The following is a 21,323-nucleotide window of genomic DNA, read 5'->3' as shown; positions in this document are numbered from 1 at the left end:
TTTGTCTCTGCACAAAGGTAAACAGAAAAATTCTACCCTGGAAACTGCATTTCATATGGACATCTTAAAACTTTTTTTTTTACATTTTTATAGCTTCCAATATTTAAAATCACATAAACAGCCATTATTTACTAGTTTTCTAAGCTCAGTTATTGGGGGGGGAAAGTCAGCTTGTTGTTAGACAGCTGAACATGCTTTTAACTGAAATCATTACTAACAATACAATAAAATAGAAAGTTAGAATTCAGAAATTGTGTAATCCAGTACACTACTTTCATAAATGAGGAAAAAACTGTAACCCAGAAAAGCTAATCAAGTTGCCCAAGATCTTACAGCCAATAATTACCAGGGCAAAGGTCTGAACTCAGGTTTTCTAATTTCAAAGTAAGAGTTCATTGTGCTATGTCACACTGCCTCACTGGAAGTCTTTATTTCAATATGTCCTGAAATTTTCAATTTTTTTTATTCATTCTCATTAAAACTTTATAAAGAACTTTATAGTCAAATTGGTGAAAAGCAGAATTGGGACTCAGCTTCAAATTTTCTAATTCATGTTCCTATTTGCTGTCTCATAAACAATTATTAGTAAATTAAAAAATTACACTTTTATACGAAGCAAGAATGTATATGTATAAGTCTCATTAGGTTATAAATTATTGTTGTCTATCATTTAAATATAGATCTATTCAAATTTTAATGCTACATTCTGCCTAACTATCTTGAAAAGTTATTATATAGACATAATTGATTATAGATTAAAGATATATAAATTGAAAAGCATAGATTAAAAGTCAACCAAATAAATTTTAGGGGAAAAAGGAAGCCAATTGCTTTTATTCGTGTACTATCAAATTGTACTCCAGTGTTTTTATAACTCAACAAAGTTTTCTTCAATGGAAACTGTCATTTCTGTGTCTCATTCTATGAGGGTTCACATTTCTAAGCTAGAATTCTGGATTCTAACTAATAGTGGTTAATTAGAAATATTAAGTATAGAAGGTGGATACCACATTTTTAAATATGCAAAATGTAGTGATCCTATATCATCTTTCCCAGTTCTTGTTAGTTATAACTTAATAACTCTCTGTACATTGTACATTGGTACATTGACCAATCCAAATTGCTAATCACTTTGGTTTCTCTTGTGAAAAGCATATGCAATAGCAAACTGAAAAGTATTTGGAAATAAATTTGTGAAATATTTACCTGAACTTGTCAACTCAGGATACATAGTTGTTCCTGCAATAACCACAAGATAGCAATTAAAAGCAATGAAAAAATATTATCTTCTGGTTTAGGGCCTGAATCTGCCATGTCATTTTTATTTTTTTTTTTAGTTTTTTAGAGAAGGCATTTTCTGTATTCAGGAGAAAATAAGCAAGAAGTAGCATGGAGGTACTGAAGATGTCACCTAAAAGGTTTGATCACATGGCTGCACGTAACTCTTGAATGATACTTTCAGTCACTCTATGCTGTTCCTCATTCACATCCCAGAATACTTAGACTGGTAGTCAGGCTCACAGCTTTTATATCACGACTTCCAGAGCTACATGAGGAGGAGGAATCCTAGATAATGGGAATCATCTCAGCAATGGTTAATGTATCAATTATCCAGAATAAAGTGGTGATGCTAGGAAGGAAAATGGCTTTGGGAGGCAGAATACATAGCACCAGCAAACACATAGCAGAGATATATTGTAAATCATGTGCGTGTCCACTTTTTAATTTTGTCTTTACAATGGGTTGGACTGTATATGATAAACTAATGTGCATATTTTTCTACAATGTGTAAATTTTTGGTGGGGAAAATTTCTAATCTATTCTTTTGTAAATGAATTGAAATAAGAATGCAATTACTTACCAATGCACTGTAATTGACCTGCTATGCAAAAACTGGAAGTTAAATAAAAAAATAAGAATGATATTTAAAATTCTTACTCGCATAAAATAGACTCTCAGAATACATACTATCTCACTGCTAAATCACGATAAAAATAATTTTTTGCCTAATATTGAAATATAGTTGAAGCCCCTACCCTCAAAATACCAGCAATAGTTTGCTCTTAACACAGAAGAAAGAAGAGACAAAACCACAATTCACAATACACATATCCTATTACACCATGTAAGGATTCCTAGTTATTTCATTGTATGATCCTTGTTAAAAAAGAGATCATTTAAAATAAAGAGCAGGACACGAATTTAGCTTCTGCGTTTTCAACTTTCAACGCCATTCTGCCTTTTGATTGTGATGAAATATAAGCTATTGTACTTGTTTTCCTCAAGCCTCATAGATATCATATACACTTTTGGGGAGTGATATGTATATCTGACAAACTTTTGTGATCTGTCTCCAGTATTCAGCACTACTAAAATCATATTTGAGAAAGATATATTCAGTTGAGATAAATCTTCAGGAAATACACAAGTAATAATTGATTTTTTAAAAACCTGCACTCAGTTTCATGAATTTTATAATTGAAAATGGCATGCATACGCCTGCACTATATATCAAGGATCTGAGATCTCATTTGTGTGAGAACTCTTTCCACCAATACTGAAAGACACTCATAAATTAAGCCATGGAGAGTTTGAGTAACATGACCATGTTAGAGAGCTAGCTAGTGTCAGAGGAAGGATTGAAATCCAGGTCTCCTGACACCAAATCTACCTCTCTATCCCCTATTCTGAATGTATTCAGTACATTAATTTTGAATTAAAATTGCAGGCAGAGAATTGAATATTGGTATAGTAATAGGCACTGTACCATGTTCTTCCACATTCATCTTCAATCATTCCACCTGCTGGTATTACATCATTGTAGAAGCAGGTGCACTCTGATAAATTGACACACTTCATGATGTTTTCATCCAGATATGGGGCACTGTCAGGGCATTTAGCATAGCAACCTGTGTATGAAAATTATTAAATTAATTGCAATTCTGTTGACATTCATCATGTGTCAATTAATTTGGTAAAGCATATTAGTTATTCCATTGCCAAATACAAATAATAAGATGTTAAAAATTCACATGCATTAGAAAAGTTTATAAAAGCAACAGGACTTAGACTGAACCTTTTCTACAAAACGTCAATTAACTAGAATAACTTAATTATAATTAATTAAATTTTGAGTTATGTAACCAATAAATAAAAACTTTTTTCATTTCCAGTATCATTGATGAGAGTCTTCCAAAAGTCTCCCTGACACAGGGAATATACTGAACAGAATTCAGTGTTTCTTTTGTGATTGACATTCTGGAAGTATGACTAAGTTATCACTCTGAATATCAGTTATAGGTATAGATGCAGATATGGAAGATATTAAAAAATGACTGAAGGCTTAATAAGCCCATTTCATATTCTGGGTATACAGGGCTTTTGAATCCTTGGTATCACCTTGTTTTATTTTGATTTGCATCACTCTCCCACAAAAAAGTGCTAAGAATTGAGGGTAGGATAACTGGGCTATTGTATTTTTTTTAATTTTCCTTAATGAATTTATCAAAGACAGAATTCATCCATTTCACAATTAGGTGGTTATAATGGGTAGAGTGTTGGATCTGGAGCCAGGAAGGCTTGAGTTTGAATATTACCTCAAACACCTTTCTGTTTCAATTTCCTTATCTACAAAATGGAAGAATAATAGCATCTGCTTCAACAGGGTTGCGAAGTTAAAAAGAGATACCATATGTAAAGCATTTTACAAATCTTAATACATTACACAAATGCTAACTATTTATTTTTACTTTCTGTAATACAAAAATGTGTTTATTTCTTAACCATTATTTGTTAGGGAATGAGCAAAATAGATTTTGTAAATAAATTATATGTGGTATCTTATATTTTTACAAAGCAAGACTCTGTTATGTTGTTCCATGGAAGCTACCAAAAAATTCCTTACCTTCCAAAACAGTAGCAAATTTTTGGCCAATAAGGTGATCTTTGCATGTTTTTGCTTTGACTGTTCCACAGGGCTCATAATGCCAGCTGCATTCACCAGGAGCGTTGTAAAAATCACAATAGACAGCTATAATTGAATTGTGCTGAATTACTTCCAACTTTAATCTTTCATTTTACCAAAATAGATTTTTCAGAAAAGTTTTCATGTGAAAGAGATAATGAATTTATACAATATTTCATTCACTCCTAGTTAGTTCCTATGACTTCATTTTCTAGATGGAGGTATTGTTTAAAAATAACTCATAGAGCAGATACAGGATGTTCTAAAGATGGTTTTAAGTTTTGCTTAAAACTGCACTAAGACTTTTGGAATACCTTATTGTATAAAAAAACTGAACTTTCCTTTGACCAGAGGAAAAAATAATAAACCATCTTTCTTGAACATTAGAAGCATGGTCTTTTAATGTTATTCTCTATTCTAGTCAAACTGACCTACTATCTACTCCCTGTACATGGCATTCTATCTTCTGCCTCATGCCCTTGCATAACTCCCTCCCACTTCCCCATCCCCTAATCTGGAATGCATTCCCTCTACCTCAAAGAATTGCTAGTTTCCTCCAAAACTAGATCAGGTGCTCTGTCCCATATTAGGCCTTTCTAGATTCTCCAGTTGTTACCATTCTTTCCCTCTTGAAATTACTTCATATGACTTTGCATTTATTTGCGTACAATTTGTATCTCTCAAGTGTAAGGTACTTGAAGGCAGAAACTAATGAATATTTTTCTTTGTACTCCCAAGCCTAGCACAGTACTGGGTACCAAATAGGCACTTAAGAAATGTTTATCGAATTGAATTTTGCAAAAGCCTTCAAATAGCTTTAACTTTTAATGAAATGCAGTGGAATTCACTACTTATGACAGATGTTCAACGATCTAGGACTATATTAAGTGATATTATAATTCATAGAATAGAAATAGTAATTATTGATATCATATACATATACATATATATATATATATACACACACATACACATACACATACATATACATACACACATACATGTAGCTGTGTGGGTATGTATACATTCCTCAATACCTAGCTATTCTCTTTTAGAACAAGAACAATGAAAACTGAAACTCTGAACCAATACCGCTATGTCAAAGTATGTTATCACAAAACAAATAATTACTCAAGCAGGTAACATTTCTAGTTATAGAATCATATTTAAAGATTATAATTCTTTTCAAGAATATTTTTTCTAGCAGAACAGTTCTATGTAAAACACTATTAAATTAGCTAGCCCAATCTGTCATTTTGCTTACGGCAAAGGTCTGGCTTTCTCCAAGAGATACAAACACCAACCGCACTACAAGCTTCTGCATACATGGCCACAGCAGTACAGAACCCAAGGTATTTTCCTTCCATATCACATGCACAGGCTTCTTCCAAACATGCAGTATAGTAAGCATCAGGATCAACCTAAACAGAACATAGTATATGAGTTTTTTCTGCTACCAGGAAAGACACCTTTGTAAATAATAGAATAATGAAGCTATCATTACCTTGTTGTGGCAATCTTTAAATGTACTGTCTCTGATGATCCCACATTTTCTTACAGCCCATGCTTTACAGTATGGGTTAGAATCACATGGAAAAGCTTGAACCACTGTGTCTGAACACTCTTGACTTGTTTTCCAACTATTTCCAAATTCCAGTGTTCCAACAGCTACTGATGCATGCCTTGTAGTGAAATCATCCTTGAGATCTCCATTATTATTTCCACACAGACCACACACTTTTCCCTGCATTAAAAATACACCAAAATGGAAGAGCTCTCATAGATGAAAATATCATGATTATACTTTATCAGGAAGCTACACTTAGCAAAGATGGGATATCTGCAGCGACTACAGCACAGCTGCACTCTCCCCAACATTCCTTCTCCAAACAACTTTAAAATAACACCTTAAATCAAATTTTGGAGTGGCAAAGCCAACAAAAGATTGGGATGAAACATTTTTTCTATTCTAAGAAAATTTAAGAGATGTCTGTGACACTGGGGTGGAGGCCTGTTTAAAGCTGACACACATGGTGACAATGGAGGCTGAGCAGCGGCAGCATCAACAACAACAACAGCTTTAGGAGCTCTCAGCCCAGGGATGTTAAGGGGGTCAGACAACTGGTCAGAAAATCACAGGGGACCTTTTTCTGGTACTTGGTACAGTTAGTGCTGATTGGCAATTCTATTGCCCATATGCAGTTCTGGGTGTAGTTCCAGGGTGGAGAAGAGCCCTGCGGTTCGGTCACAAGGGAGCAGGGGCTTTAGTCACACTTCCAAAGCAAAGAGGATAGCTAGTGCTTGCAGACTGCAGGGAACAGGAACACTTTCTGGGTAAAGACCAGAGTACAGACAAGGCAAGCAACGACTATACTTCTCCCAGGATCACACTGCCTTGGAAGTACCAAAAATTTGAAGACTCCCAGTTCTGAAAACAGCAGCACAAAAAAAACCTGAAGCCTGGGACAGTGCATCCCCAACTCCAAGCGTGCAGAGCCCATCTTTACTATAAAATTCTAAGTCCAGAAATTAACTTGAAAAATGAGCAAACACCTGTTTTCTTGAGAAAGTCTTCCCCAAGATCTTCAAATTGGGACAGACAGAACATTTTTTTTTTCTTAAGTGAGGAGATGGTAAGAGAGTGCTTAGCTGCCCTGAATGAGTATAAATTATTCATCCCAAACCCACTATATCCCAGGGTATTTGGGGGAAAAAAACTGGTAGATTTAATTTAAGAGCTATTGCCAGTGATCTTTGGAATATATATAAAAAGACATCAGAACAGTCAATCATTAAGCATTTCTGAAGCACTTACTGCATACTAGGGATTATTGTAGGTATAAAATACCATTGGGATATAAATACAATTAATAAAATTATATATAAATCCTAGGGGCATAAATACAATGAATAAAATGATATCTGCTATCAAGGGGGGAAATGAGCACACAACAACAACAACAACAAAATAATTTGGCCATACGTAGCTACTATAGTGGCAAGAAGACCAAGACATAAACTCAGAAGACAACAATGTGAGAACAGCTACAAAGAAGGCCTCAAGAAAAATGTTAATCGAATCCAAACTCAACAAGAATTCTTGGAAGAATTAGAAAAAGACGTAAGAATGGTAAAAGAAAAATTGGAAAAAGAAGTAAATGAAAGTGATGTAAGGGAATTAACAGCTTGGTAAAAGAAGCACAAAAATATACTGAAAAGAACTCTTTAATAATTAGAATTGGCCAAACAGAAAAGGAGGTACAAAAATTCACCAAAGAAAAGAACTCTCTAAAAATTCTCATTTTGGGCAAGTGGAAGCTAATGACTCCATAAGACATCAAGAAACAATAAAACAAACTGAAAAGAATGAAAAAGTAGAAGGGAATATGATATATCTCATGAGAATAGCAACTGACCTGCAAAATAGATAAAGGAGAGATAATTTAAGAATTAAAGCCATGATTTTTTTTAAAAAAGGCCTAGGTATCATCTTTCAAGAAATTATCAAGGAAAACTACTCAAATATCTTAGATCTAGAGGGTAAAATAGAAATGGAAAGAATCCACCAATCACCTCCTGAAAGAGATCCCCAAATGAAAACTCCCAGGATTATCATAGCCAAATTCCAGAGCTCTGAGGTCAATGAGAAAATATTTAAAACAGACAGCAAGACACAAATCAAATATCATGAAGCCACAGTCAAAATAATATAAGATTTAGCAGCTTCTGTGTTAAAGAAATGGAGGGCTTGAGATATGATATTAAAATGAGCTAGGATTACAACCAAGAACAACTGACCCAGAAAAACTGAGTTTTATCCTTCAGGGGGAAAACAGAAATTTAATAAAATAGAGGATTTTCAAGCATTCCTGATGAAAAGGCCAGAGTTGAATAGAAAATTTGACATTCAAACAGAAGATTCAAGAGCAGAATTAAAAGGTAAATATGAAAGAGTAATTGTAAGGAATGCAATAAAGTTAAACTTTTTACAATCCTGTACCTGTACTAATACCTGTAACCTAATAATGTAACCTAATACCTGTAACTCCCAAGCACTTTACCATTATTAGGGCAGTTAAAAAGAATTTACATAGGCAGAGGGCATAGTTGTGAGTTGATTATGACCTCCAAAAGAAAATAAAGGGATGAGAAAGAAGGATACACTGGGAGAAAGGGGAAGGAATAGGTAGAATCAGGAAATTTTTCTCATAAAAGAGGTACACAACTGAAAGTTTTTACAACAGAGGGAAAAATGATAGGGGTGCAAGGCAGTGCTTGAACTTCACTCTCATCAGAATTGGTTCAAAGTGAGAAGAATTTATATATTTATACACATACGTATGCACTCATGCACTCAATTGTATAGAAATGTAACTTACCCAGTAAGGAAATGGGAGGGAAAGGGATAAGAGAAAGGGGTAATTAAAAGGAAGAATGCAAAATAGACTTTTGAGGAGGCACAAGAGATGGAGATAGGGGGTTGGAGAAACAGAAGAAAATGGTATGGAAGGAAATACAGAGTTAGCAATCATAATTGTGAATGTGAATATGGTGAACTCACCCATAAAATGGAAGCAGATAGCAGAAAGAATTAGAAACCAGAATTCAGCAATACGTTGTTTATAAGAGACACACTTAAAACAGAAAGACAAGAGTTAACACATAGAGTTAAAAGACAGGTCTAGAGTAGAATCTAATGTGCTTCAGCTGAACTAAAAAACTAAACAAAACAAAACAAAAAAAAAACAGGCAAAGGCAGACAAAGCAAAAGCCAAAATGGACCTAATTGAAAGAGATAATCAAGAAGACTACATTATGCTAAAAGATACCATAGATAAGGAAGTAATATCAAAAATTTTACAGCAAGTTTCTCTGATAAAAGCCTCATTTCTTAAATATATACTGAGTATATAACTGAGTCAAACTTATAAAAATAAGAGCCATTCCCCAATTGATAAATGGCCAAAGATATAAACAGGCAGTTTTCAGAAGAAGAAATCAAAGCTATCTGTAGCAATGTGAAAAAAATGCTTTAAATGCTGACTAGAGAAAGGCAAATTAAAACAACCCTAAAGTACCACCTCACACCTATCAGAAAGGACAAATGCTGGAGGGGAATGAGTGAAAAATAGGTACACTAATGAACTGCTGATGGAGTTCCACCATTGGAACTGGTCCAACTATTCCAGAGAACAATTTTGAACTATGCTCAAAAGGCTATAAAATTGTGCATATCCCTTGACCCAGCAATACCACTACTAGGTCTATATCCCAAAGAGATCAAAGAAAAAAAAATAACACCTATTACAAAAATATTTATAAAAGCTCTTTTTGTGGTGGTAAAGAATTGGAAATCAAGGGGTAACCCATCAATTAGGAAATGGCTGAACAAGTTGTGGCATATGATTGTATTGGAGGACTATTCTGCTATAAGAAATGATAAGGGGCTGGTTTCCGGAAAACATGGCAAGACCTATGTGAACTGATACAAAGTGAAGTAAGAAGAACCAGGAGATCATTGTGCACAGTGACAGCAATGTTGTAATGATAATCAACTGTGAAAGACTTAGTTACTCTAATCAATACAATGATCCAAGACATTTCCAAAGGACTCATTATGAAAAAAAATGCAATCCAGTTCCAGAGATGATGAACTCTGAGTGCAAATTGAAGCATAATTTTCTCACTTTATTTTACTTGCTTTTAAAAAATATGCCTTATATGGAAATATGTTTTGCATCATGACACACATGTGATTGACATCTGTGAGGGAGGGATAGAATTGAAACTCAAAATTTAAAAATAATAGAATGCTAAAAATAAATAATAAATTGAAATTTTTTAAAAGGAGAAAACTGCTACAATTTAAGGGGGGGGGAGGAAGAGGCTATGTGTAATTCAGAGTATTCATATGATACCAGAAACCAATAAGAAGGATTTCATCACTCTTTACAATTTAAATTCCTAAAATGATCTAGAAATGCAAACCACAAAAAGTTCAAGAAATAAAATGTAAATGGTTCCCTCCTAACTATGGGAATACTTTTCAAGGAAGATATATAATTACATATCACATAAATACATCTAATTCAAAATCTTACCATTAATTTGACAAGGTTAGACCCAAACCAAGCTACCTCACAATTTGTCTTGACAAATGCTTTCTGACTTGATGATATAGTTTGTTTTCCCCTAAAATGAAAGTAGAAGTAGGAAGGTTCCCCCCCCCAATTACTAGGATTCAAACACTAATAATACCCTTGCTCCTGTCAACACTGCTGCAACTATCTTTCACTGTCATAAGTATTGTGCTTCCTCATAAATACCATATTAGTAATATACATACACTCCAGCTTGGATCCAATATAGCAGATACTCTTGTATTTTTGTCCCAAATCAGGGTTAATCCATTTGCAAATTTCAAAATCAGGTATAGACCAACAGTGTGCATAGAGTATTCAGTTGTATTGAGTTCACATTCTTTGCTTTCCGGAATTTTGACTACTGTGACTTTGCCATCGTGTAAGACAACATTTTGGTCCTATAAATGCAAAGAAATTTTTAAGGTTGTATCAGTTTCAACTGGCTGTTTTGTAGACTGACAGAAGTAAAAAGCAAGTAAATAAGAGCCATACTGTACCTTTAGAGCAACTACTATTTTTCTTGAGCATGTAAGTCCATCTTCACAACATGGAACACTTTCAGTTAAAACTCGGAATGTGCCAGATTCTAGACCACAATAATCCTAAAATATGCAATTTGTAGTTTTAAGCATTTGTAAACCGTTCTATCAAAGACTTTTAAACTATAATAATTACCTTAAATCATCAATGTATCCTATGAAATTTTAACTTTAATAAAGTACTTTAAACTCCTCACTTCACTTTCTCCTCCAAATTAGAAGCTTTTTCTAGACGTACAGATTCTAACTTTGTTCTCTGGAAAATAACTTCATTTCCACTTTTTCCCTAAATCCTTATAACATAAGTTTTACTGATTTCCAAGGTTGATGTTTTATATGTATCTACGACATATGTGGTTCTACAATTTCAAGGGCTACTTATTTCTTGGTCAGATTGCATGCCTAAAGGTCTCATCAAAATGTGTATAGAATTAGACACTTAATGGAACTAATCCATAAGAATACTTATATATCATCCAAAAGTTTGATGTTTGAGCATAAGATATAGAGGTATAAGGAAACTTAAAAATCAACAAAGTCTAACTGCTCTTATTTTACAGATGCAGAAAATGAGACACAGAAAGTTAAAGTGGCTTTGGTATTGGTAGGACATAGAGTAAGAATATTTTTCATTTTTTTCTTTTTTAATAGTATTTTTTCCAATTACATGCAAAGGTAGTTTTCTTTTTAAAAAAAACATTTTCACATTAGTGATGTTGTAAGGAAGAATTAGAATCAATGGGAGGAACTACGAGAAAGAAGAAACAAACAAAAAAAAAGAGCTAGCAAATAGTATTCTCCAATCTGCATTCAGACTCCATAGTTCTTTCTCTGGATGTGGACAGCATTTTCCATTATGAGTCTTTTGGAGTTCTCTTAGATCTTTGCATTGCTGTGAAGAGCTAAGTCTATCAAAGGTAATCATCACACAATGTTGCTGTTTCTGAGTACAATGTTCTCCTGGTTCTGCTCACTTCACTCAGCATCAGTTTGTGTAAGTCTTTCCAGGTTTTCCTGCTCATTATTTCTTATGGAAATTACATTCCATTACATTCATATACCACAACTTGTTTAGCGATTCCCCAGTTGATGGGCATCCCTCAATTTCCAATTCTTTGCCACTAAAGAAAGAGCAGCTATAAATATTTTTGTGTGTGTGAGTCCTTTTCCCATTTTTATGATCTCTTTGGGATACAGACGTAGAAGTGCTATTGCTGGATCAAAGGGTATGCAGTGTTATAGCCTTTTGTGTATAGTTTAAAATTGCTCTCCAGAATGGTTGGATCAGTTCATAACTCCACCAACAGCGCATTAGTGTTCCAATTTTCCCACATCTTCTCCAACAGTTATCATTTTCCTGTTTTGTCATGTTAGCCAATCTGATAGGTGTGATGTGGTACCTCAGAGTCATTTTGATCTGCATTTCTCTAATCAATAGTGATTTAGAGCATTTTTTCATATGACTATAGATGGCATTAATTTCTTCATCTGAAAACTGCCTATTTATACCCTTTAACTATTTCTCAATTGAGGAATGACTTGTATTCTTATAAATTTTACTTAGTTCTCTATATATTTTAGAAATGAGGCCCTTATCAGAGACGCTGCTTGTAAAAATTTTTCCCCAGTTTTCTGCTTCCCTCCTAATCTGGATTGCATCGTCTTTGTTTATGCAAAAAATTTTTTAATTTAATGCCATCAAAATTACCCATTTTGTATTTCATGATGTTCTCTATCTCTTGTTTGGTTATAAATTCTTTACTTCTCCATAGATCTGACAGTTAAACTATTCCTTAATCTCTTAGTTTGCTTCTAGTATCAACCTTTATATCTAAATCATGTATCCATTTTCACTTTATCTTGGTATACAGTGTAATATGTTGATCTAGTTTCTGCCATACTATTTTCCAGTTTTCCCAGCAGTTTTTGTTAAATAGTGAGTTTTTATCTCAAAAACTGGAGTCTTTGGGTTTCTCAAATAGTAGATCGCTGTAGTCATTGCACAGTCAGAATTTTAAACCAGATCTTCTAACTATAAATCTAGTGCAACTTCCACCATACTACATATCACAACAACACTAAAGAGCCCATATGTTCATTTTTAAAGATGAACACTTTGAGATAGAAGTGAGCTCAAAGTTTAAAAATAGAAATATATGTATTTGATAAAGATTTAGAAATTTTAGTGATATTTTTAATTACCTCAACAAAGGAATACTGACAGAGACCATCATAGCTGTAACTTTTTCCGTCAAAGGTTCTAATATGTCCATCCCCATAAATGTGGCAGGATGTTTGACATTTGTTTTGTGTGCAATTCCAAGATCCTTTTATACAAGTACTAAGAGAAAAAATACACAAATAATATTTATAGTTTTGTAATATTTATATTTTATATAATATTTATAATAATTATAAAATGATAAGAAATGTTATTAATGTATAAACTTATAGGGGAAAGAACAAAAGGAATTGACATTTATTCATGAAGTTGTAAAGGACATCATTGCATGTTCTCTTTTCTCCTTTCTCTGTCTCTTTCTTTCCTGTTGTGAATATATTTTAAAAATGAGAACTTAAGTTTAAGAGTAAAAATCACCAGTAGTCTAAACCTTAAATGACTATGAGATTAAAATATACTTCTGTCTTTTCCCCATGGAAATTAGGTAAACCACATATTTCTTAAGTCACAAAATACAATCCCCTCACCCATACCCCCTGGAAAACTGCTAGTTTGATATGCACCATTCATTGCATCCAACTGTTGTACTATTTCCTTGTTCATATTCCAATCCACCAAAAAAACATGGGCAGTCATCAGGAAAGATACAGTTTCTTTTTGAGTCCCGAACCATTCCTACAGGACAGAAGCATCCACGTCTGCAGGGAATGTCTTCCTACATAAAGGAATACAAGTAGTCATCCAAGATCTTAAGTTACTATCAAATCTTACTGTTACTTATTTAACATAGATTGGGAGATATATAGATTGTACAATAGAGCATTTGGATCCACTGATTAGACTAGCAAAATATTACTATTTTCTTTCCAAATAAATTAATTTAACAAAGAATTTTCCAAATGTTTGACTTGTAATATTTTAGCATTTAGCATCTGTCATTTTACTTACATTAAAACTAGGCATATTCCAAGAGCTACATGTTCTGTCCTGTCTTTGCTGTGCATTTGGTTCACTGCAGTTCACATATTTAGCTCCCCCCGTACAATTTTCTAGAGTAAAAAAGAAGTTAATATTCATTGGAAAGGCTTTCATTCAGTTTCTTTTAAGTTTATAGACAAGAATCAGACACTTCCTATCCTCTCTTATCCTCACCATTCTCCTGGTCTCTCAGGCTCACTACCTAGAAGTCATCTTAGACTCCACTATCTCTCAGTCCCCATGTCCTATATGTTTTGAAGCCCTATTGATTTCACCTCTGCAATATCTCTCTAATATGCCTCCTTCTTTCTTGTGATACTGCCACCTCCCTGGTATAAGCCTTTATCACCTCATACCTGGACTATTGGAATAGCCTGCTGATGGTTCTGCTTACCTCAAGATTCTCTCCAATCCAATCCACTAAAATTATTTCCCTACTCAGTAACTCCAGTGGATTCCTATTCCCTCTAGGATCAAATACAAATTGCTCCATGTGGCATTCAAAGTTCTTCACAACATAGATAGCACCCTCCTACTTTTCCAATCTTCCTACACTTTATTGCCTGACATGTACTATTTAATCCAGTGACACTGGCCTCCTGAATGTTCCACAAATAAGACACTCCATCTCTTGACTCCTGGCATTTTCTCTGGCTATCCTCCATGCCTGGCACTCTCTTCCTCCTTCACCCCAACCACTAAAATCCCAGGCTTCCTTTAAATCTCAACAGAAATTCGACCTTCTACAGGAAATTTTCCCCAACTCCTCTTAATTCAAGTTTCTTCCCTTTGTTAATTGTTTCCTGCTTATCTGGCATATAGCTGGCATATATGTATATTTGTTTGCAGGTTGTCTCCCACACTAGATTGTAAGCTCCTTGAGGGCAGGTACTGTCTTTTTTCTCTTTTTGTATCACTGCTGCTTAGCTCTGTGCCTAGCATGCAATAGGCACTTAATAAATGTTGATTGATTGACCTACCTGAGATTTCCTCAATTGGATCCTGGCAAAGAAGAGTCCCATTTCGGCAGATACTAGGGATGAATAAAGAAATACAATCAAAAAGTTTCACATCATGTAACACTTTGGTGTCCTTTAATAAACTGCTATTGTTTGACCACACTAATGACAATAACAATAGTGATAATAATAATCACTAATAATGATGATGATCATGATGATGATGCTAAGCCCTTAAAAGTTTAACCAATTATCCATGTCATAAAATAAGGGATTAGGGGAGGGGAGGCTGCAAATTAAGAGAATGGCAGACACAGTGTGGTCTTCATGTGCTCTGATATTATAAAGGCCTATCAGGAACCCTGAAATGCTGATGAACTGGACTTTAGACATAGCACTTATCAAATCAGTATCAGTTTGTCATGATGCACCTAAAAGTCAAAGAAATAAATAACAAAGGTTTGAAGGTTGGTCGTACTCAAAACCATAAAGATGGCCAACTTGATAAAGAGGTTAGCAGCAGGAGTAGCACTGCATGATCTGGTATTACTCAAGGAAATGAAAAGTAATTAAGTAGAAATCAACCAAATACTTTTAGTTATTTGGTTGGGCAGTGTTAACATTATGATTTTTTAAAGTAAAGAATAAGTTCTTCCAAAATTAAGAAATTAGCCTTTAAGTTTTTTAAAATTATCTTTCTATCTGCTAAGAATGACTATGGTCGATTCTTGCTGAAAAAGTCTGTGATTCTATGGTTACGTTCATCTTGTGGAAGGGAAAACCTGGTAATGAAATAGTTTGCCCTAGGTTACAACAAACCTAGTTCTGTGTTAAAACCACAGACAAAACATTGCATTTAAATTTTATTGTTATTCTAGACATAAATGCTGGCATTTAAAATAATTTCATATTGTCCATGTAAAGGAGTTCAAGAAACACTCATCATTTGTTTTTATAGGAATCTTTGAAGCCATTGGAATCCAATGGTTTGAAGTGGAAAGGAACATTATGGATCATTTGGTTCAACATTTTTTCCTTTTATAAATAAGGAAGCTGAGTCATAGAGAAGCTAAGTGAACTGCCCAAGGTCACCCAAGTGGCAGGGGAAGATTCAACTCAAGTCCTTTTACTGCAGAGCTGACATTCTTTCTATCACATCATATTGCCTTATCTTAAAAAAGTTAAAAGTTGACACGAATAAGCCCAAATAAGAAGGTAATATTTTAATATGGAAAAAGCCAATGCTAATTTTGGACATTATATGAACTTTTAAGTATATATGAAACCCTTCTCTTAGCAAAAAATTAGTCTCTTTCTAATGGATGTTTTGGCTGAGAAAGAATGATAGGTCATAATTCTTAGACCTCACTATTATAACCACCATATTGTATTTTACATACCATTCATTGCCATCAATGGAAGCAATTCTGCCTGGTTTCACAATTTCATCATTTATGTAACAGTCACAGTGAGTTTTCAAGACACAAGATCCTTCACTATTAAGATACATTCCATCAGGGCAGCCACATCCATCAACTGGTACATCTTGTACATCACAGCTCTCATCTCTCTCTGATAATGATTGGCAAGAGCTATTGCAGGCTTTTACATTGTACTTGAAGACCAGGCCATTTTGACAAGCTTGTTCTATTTACAAAAAGAATTGTAAAGAGTAGTAGTTTTATAGGAATAAAAAAATAGTTATTTACCTCAAGATATCATTAGCCATTTATAATCGAGAATTTTTTTTTCTGTGTACCTTATTCTGTAAAGCAGATATGCTCTTGAAAATTTGTGTGAAAAATCACACTTTGGCAACCATATTTTAAATATAAAATAGTACTTCATTTTTAATAAAGCAGAGAATCTTTACATAAAATGAGTAACCAGCCCCTAATTGAATCATTTCATATGTTGTTTCTGTATTTGATTTTCTCAAAATGAAGTATGTCCAGGGATGTGTTGGTAAATGTTTAACAATCAGTTATAAAAAAAAGAGTATGCAAAACACACTTTTAAGTTTAACCTGTTTAAGTTTAACCTTCTATTACTTTCTTAAAAATAGACAGTCAACAAAATAAAAATTTGAGGTGTATATGCTCGTTTTGAAAATATAATAAACAGGTCTTGTAAGCTGGTAGGAGTTAGCTCCAGCACACCTCTGATTAGGTACGAATTTGCCCTTATTATATGTCTGTACATAATCTAAGAATAAAATACCAGCTCAGTGTTACATTCATTTAATTATGAAATATTTATTCAATTATGATTCTCATTTGGAAATGTTAACTCTGATGAACATAAAAAGGAAAGAAAATGCTTAAGTCATTCCATGTAGCAGGAAGCTCTCAAGGAACATACAAAAGTACCAAGAACAAATTTATAAACATATATGGGGAAAAATAGATGTAATCATGATAAAATGGGAACAGTGAAAATTAAAGTTTGCTCACCACATTGGCCTTTTCTCCATCCACTTAGGTACACTCCATTCTCAGCGCATGCTTTTACATAGTTTCCTAACATTGTACACAAGCAATCTTGGATATTTTCACAAGTGCAAGTGAATGTTTTACATTTCTTTAAAGCAAGAGAAAGATAAGCACCATTGCATGATAGAAGTAACAAAGTAATGACTGAAAGTCCAGAAATTTGAATTCTAGTTCCAGCTCTGCATTTACTTTATTAAAATTACTAGCCATTTAATCTTTTTGAGTTTCAATTTCCCTATTCTGTAAAAAAAAAAAAGGGGGTGGAATAGACAATCTCTAAGGTGTTTTCTAGCTCTCAAGTTCTTTCTTCCTTTCAACCCCTAAAATAGTATGGCCTGGTATTTAATAGGTTCAAATAGCTATGCCCTTACACAGGCTGGGTTTCATGTATACTCCCTCCTTGTTATATTCCTTCAAATCCTAGTGGCAGTCCACCTCATATAGATATCTTATTCAGATTCTACCCTAGTTAGTAGTCTACTCCCTCAAGAAATTATTTTGCAAACTTTGCATTTAAAACACACATACACACACACAATGTATTATTTGTGTGAATGTTGTTTGTTTGTTTGTTTGGCTAGGCAGTAGGGTTAAGTGACTTGCCTAGGGTCACACAGCTAGTAAATGTTATGTGTCTGAGACTGGATTTGAACTCAGGTCCTCCTGAATCCAGGGCCAGTGCTCTATGCACTGTGCCACCCAGCTGTCCCATGAATGTCGTTTCTTGCAATAAAATGCAAGCTCCTTGAGCTCAGGGAGGGATTGTTTCATTCTTGTCTTTGGTTTTCTAGCACAGTACCTGGTAAATAGTAGGGGCTTAATTAATGTTTATCAAAAAAATAAGCATAAATCAGTAACTGCTCTTGATCTTTTCATTCATTCATAAATTACTGAAATACATAAATGGATATGCAAGTATTTCCTTATTTGGAGATTATCTTCCTATCCCACTATTTGGTCAGAGATACTTAAGTCAAAGGAAGCAATCACGATAATGAACATTTATACAAATTAAATTGAAAGGTTTTGACAAATCAAAGCTTTATTATGTCTTCCTTACATTTTGTTCTCTAAAAATCTCCCATGCTAACTACCTTATAACAAGCCTATTTATTATAAATTAAAATTTCTCACAAATAGTGACATGTTAAATGTTTAAACTACACCCACCTCATGGTAGGATCTAGAGTCCACAATGGAATGACAGGAAGCAAAAGGCCCATTTGGATCAGTAAGAATCAAACAATTCTTTTCTGCAAACTTTTCTGAGGAAAATAAAGAATGAGTTTATATGATTATCTCACACAAATGAATTTTATAGAAATTGATAATCAATATCAATAATACTTCTTTGTTTATTGAAAGCATTATGGTTAAAATATTTTACCATAATTAATAGGCTTTATTTGATTCCTTAAGATTTACAGAGTATACAAATTATCTCATTTGAACCTCATAATAACCCTGAGATAAACACTACAGATATTATTATAGATTTCATAGATAAGAACCTGATATTAAAAGAAGTTAACTGAGTCATCTAGCATGACATGGCTAAGGAGTATTATAAGCAGGATTTAAACTCATGTTTTATCATAACTAGAAGAAAATAATTACAAAATTTGTATTCAGTACCATACAATCAAACTACCATATAATTTTTATAGACCTTGAAAAAACAATAACAAAATTCATCTGAAGGAACAAAAAGGCAAAAATATCAAGGAAACCAATGAGAAAAAAAGGGGACCAGGAAAGCAGACTGGTAGTACCAGGTTTCAAACTATAATAAAAAGCTGTAATCATAAAAACAATTTGACAACGGGCAAGAAATAGAGGGGTTGATCAGTGGAAGGGTGAAGGTACATAATATTCTGACACAAATGAACATAGTAACGCTTTTTTTTAACTAATCCTAAAGATCCCTGATATTGGGGCAAGAACTCACTACTCAACAAAAACTGTTAGGAAAACTGGAAAGTAGTCTGGCAGAAACTAGTTATAGAACAACATCTCACCCCTTTTCCCAAGATAAGTTCAAATGGTTACATGATTTATACATAAAGGGTGATATCATAAACAAATTAAAGTAGTATGGAAGAAACTACTTGTCAAATATACAGAGAGGAGAAGAGTTCATGACTAAATGAGAGAGAGAGAGAGGCAGGGAGGAAGTTTTAATTGCATAAAATGAAAAAAAATTTTCACAAACACAACCAAAATTAGAAGAGAGGCAGGAAATTGGGGAAAATATTTTCAGCAAGTTTTTCTGATGAAGGTCTTGTTTCTAAGATATACAGGTAACTGAGCCAAATTTACATGAATAAGAGCCACTCTCCAATTGATAGATGATCAAAGGATGTGAATAAACAGTTTTCAGAAGAGAGTCATTAATGGCCATATGGAAAATTGTCTAAATTACTAGTTATTAGAGAAATAAAAATGAAAACAACTCTGAGAACCCTAACATTCATCAGATTGGCTAAGGTGACAAAAATGAAGATGACAGATGCTAGAGGGGCTGCAGGAAAACAGGTACACTAATCCATTGTTGGTTGAGTTGTGAACTAGTTCAGCCGTTCTGGAGAGCAATTTAAAACTCCACATCAAAAGCTATTAAACTGTGCATGATCTGGTAATAATACTACTAGGTCTATCCTCCAAAGAGAACAAAGAAAGAGGAAAAATATATATGTATATATGTATATATTTATAGCAGCTTTTTTATGATGGCAAAGAACTGGAAATAGAGACTACCCCTCAGTTGGAGAATGGTTCTGGTATATAAATGTGATGGAATACTCTTGTGCTACAAGAAAGGATGAGAGGAATGGTTTCAAAAAAACAGGAAGACTTATATGGACTGATGCAAAGTGAAGTGAATAGAACCAGGAGAACACTTTATATACTAACAAAAACATTTTGAAAATAATAATCTTTTAAAGATTTAGAAGCTTTGAACACAATGACCAACCATATTTCAAAGGACTCATGACAAAACTTGCTGTCTATCTTCAGAGAAAAAGTGGATAGATTTGAAGGACAGATCAAAGCATATTTTCTTTTCTTTTTTCTTTTTGGAACTTACTTTCACAAGAATTTGTTTCGCAAGTCACTTAACCTTATTTGCCTCCATTTCCTCATCTTCAAAATGAGCTGGAGAAGGAAATGACAAACCATTCCAGTATCTTTGCCAAGAAAATTCTAAATAGGCCATGAAGAACAGAATATGACTGAAAATAATTGAACACAACAACAGTAACAGATTTGTAATGGGTTTTGTTTTTCTTGTCTTCTCAATAAGTGTTGGAGGGAGGGGGAAAGAAATTGGAACAGAGAACAAAATAAAATTTAATTTTGATAAAAGGTAGTAAAAATTGGGTAGTATATGAAACATTAGGAGTAAGTCAACTGAGATTAAAAAATAGACATTGGGAACTATCATTTCTAAAAGGCTTTTCCTGCTCCACACAAATAATGCTGCTTCCAGAACATGCCAAATACAAGCACTTCCAAAGAAATACCTGTGAAACTCTATAGCCAATTGTTAAAACTTTACATCAGTTGATCACTTTTGTATCAAATGGTCATCTTTTTTTCATGCTAATTACATTTTAAGTTTGCCATCACACTTAATAGTCAATTTTTGCAGTTATTTTTCAGGATTTCAATCAAATTAAAAGGAATAAAGTAATTTTAAAGATCATGTAGTACAAATGTTTAATTTTACAGATGTGGAAATTGAGGTCTCAAAAGTAGAAGTGACTCATCTCAGATCACCCAAGTAGTGCTAGAGACAGGTTTAAAACCCAAGTTCTGACTCAAGATCCAGCACCAAGCTGCTATATTCCAACATTTCCAAAGAAACATAAAAATCTATAAGATCTGTTGTCTTTTTTTTTTTTGCGATAACAATTATACTACTTTTTTAAAAATGGAAACAAAAATAGTTTGAAGATGGCCTTTGAATGAAAAAGGTAAAGCAGATTTCACCATCATTTTTTAGCTAGCAAGCTATATTTTAGGACTGAAAAATGCTTTTCCTTGAAGACCTTGTAAAGTTGTG

The 21,323-nt window shown here is 33.6% G+C and overlaps 2 protein-coding genes across 2 annotated transcripts in view; both read right to left on the bottom strand.

Moving 5' to 3' along the window:
- The window catches only part of LOC110203300 (uncharacterized), a 10,005-nt gene extending 8,774 nt beyond the window's left edge, over positions 1–1,231 (bottom strand). Inside the window, exon 1 of the mRNA XM_078150135.1 lies at positions 1,207–1,231. Within this exon, the coding sequence (XP_078006261.1) occupies positions 1,207–1,231 (25 nt within the window). The remainder of the gene's footprint in view (positions 1–1,206) is intronic.
- Positions 1,232–1,479: 248 nt separating this feature from the next.
- Positions 1,480–21,323, bottom strand: part of MUC19 (mucin 19, oligomeric) — a 130,252-nt gene continuing 110,408 nt past the window's right edge. The window contains exons 16-30 of the mRNA XM_078150132.1: positions 18,428–18,522; positions 17,219–17,345; positions 16,166–16,412; positions 14,798–14,839; positions 13,777–13,888; positions 13,392–13,543; positions 12,849–12,987; positions 10,605–10,709; positions 10,311–10,505; positions 5,469–5,708; positions 5,229–5,385; positions 3,905–4,030; positions 2,768–2,909; positions 1,862–1,893; positions 1,480–1,523 (exon numbers count right to left, since the gene is read on the bottom strand). Of these exons, the coding sequence (XP_078006258.1) occupies positions 1,480–1,523; positions 1,862–1,893; positions 2,768–2,909; positions 3,905–4,030; positions 5,229–5,385; positions 5,469–5,708; positions 10,311–10,505; positions 10,605–10,709; positions 12,849–12,987; positions 13,392–13,543; positions 13,777–13,888; positions 14,798–14,839; positions 16,166–16,412; positions 17,219–17,345; positions 18,428–18,522 (1,955 nt within the window). The remainder of the gene's footprint in view (positions 1,524–1,861; positions 1,894–2,767; positions 2,910–3,904; positions 4,031–5,228; positions 5,386–5,468; positions 5,709–10,310; positions 10,506–10,604; positions 10,710–12,848; positions 12,988–13,391; positions 13,544–13,776; positions 13,889–14,797; positions 14,840–16,165; positions 16,413–17,218; positions 17,346–18,427; positions 18,523–21,323) is intronic.

The sequence above is a fragment of the Phascolarctos cinereus genome, unplaced genomic scaffold, assembly GCF_003287225.1.
Source record: "Phascolarctos cinereus isolate Bilbo 61053 unplaced genomic scaffold, phaCin_HiC Scaffold_1;HRSCAF=81, whole genome shotgun sequence".
Classification (NCBI taxonomy): Eukaryota; Metazoa; Chordata; class Mammalia; order Diprotodontia; family Phascolarctidae; genus Phascolarctos; species Phascolarctos cinereus.
Note: the sequence above shows the minus strand (reverse complement) of the source record. Positions and strands in the feature narration are given on the sequence as shown.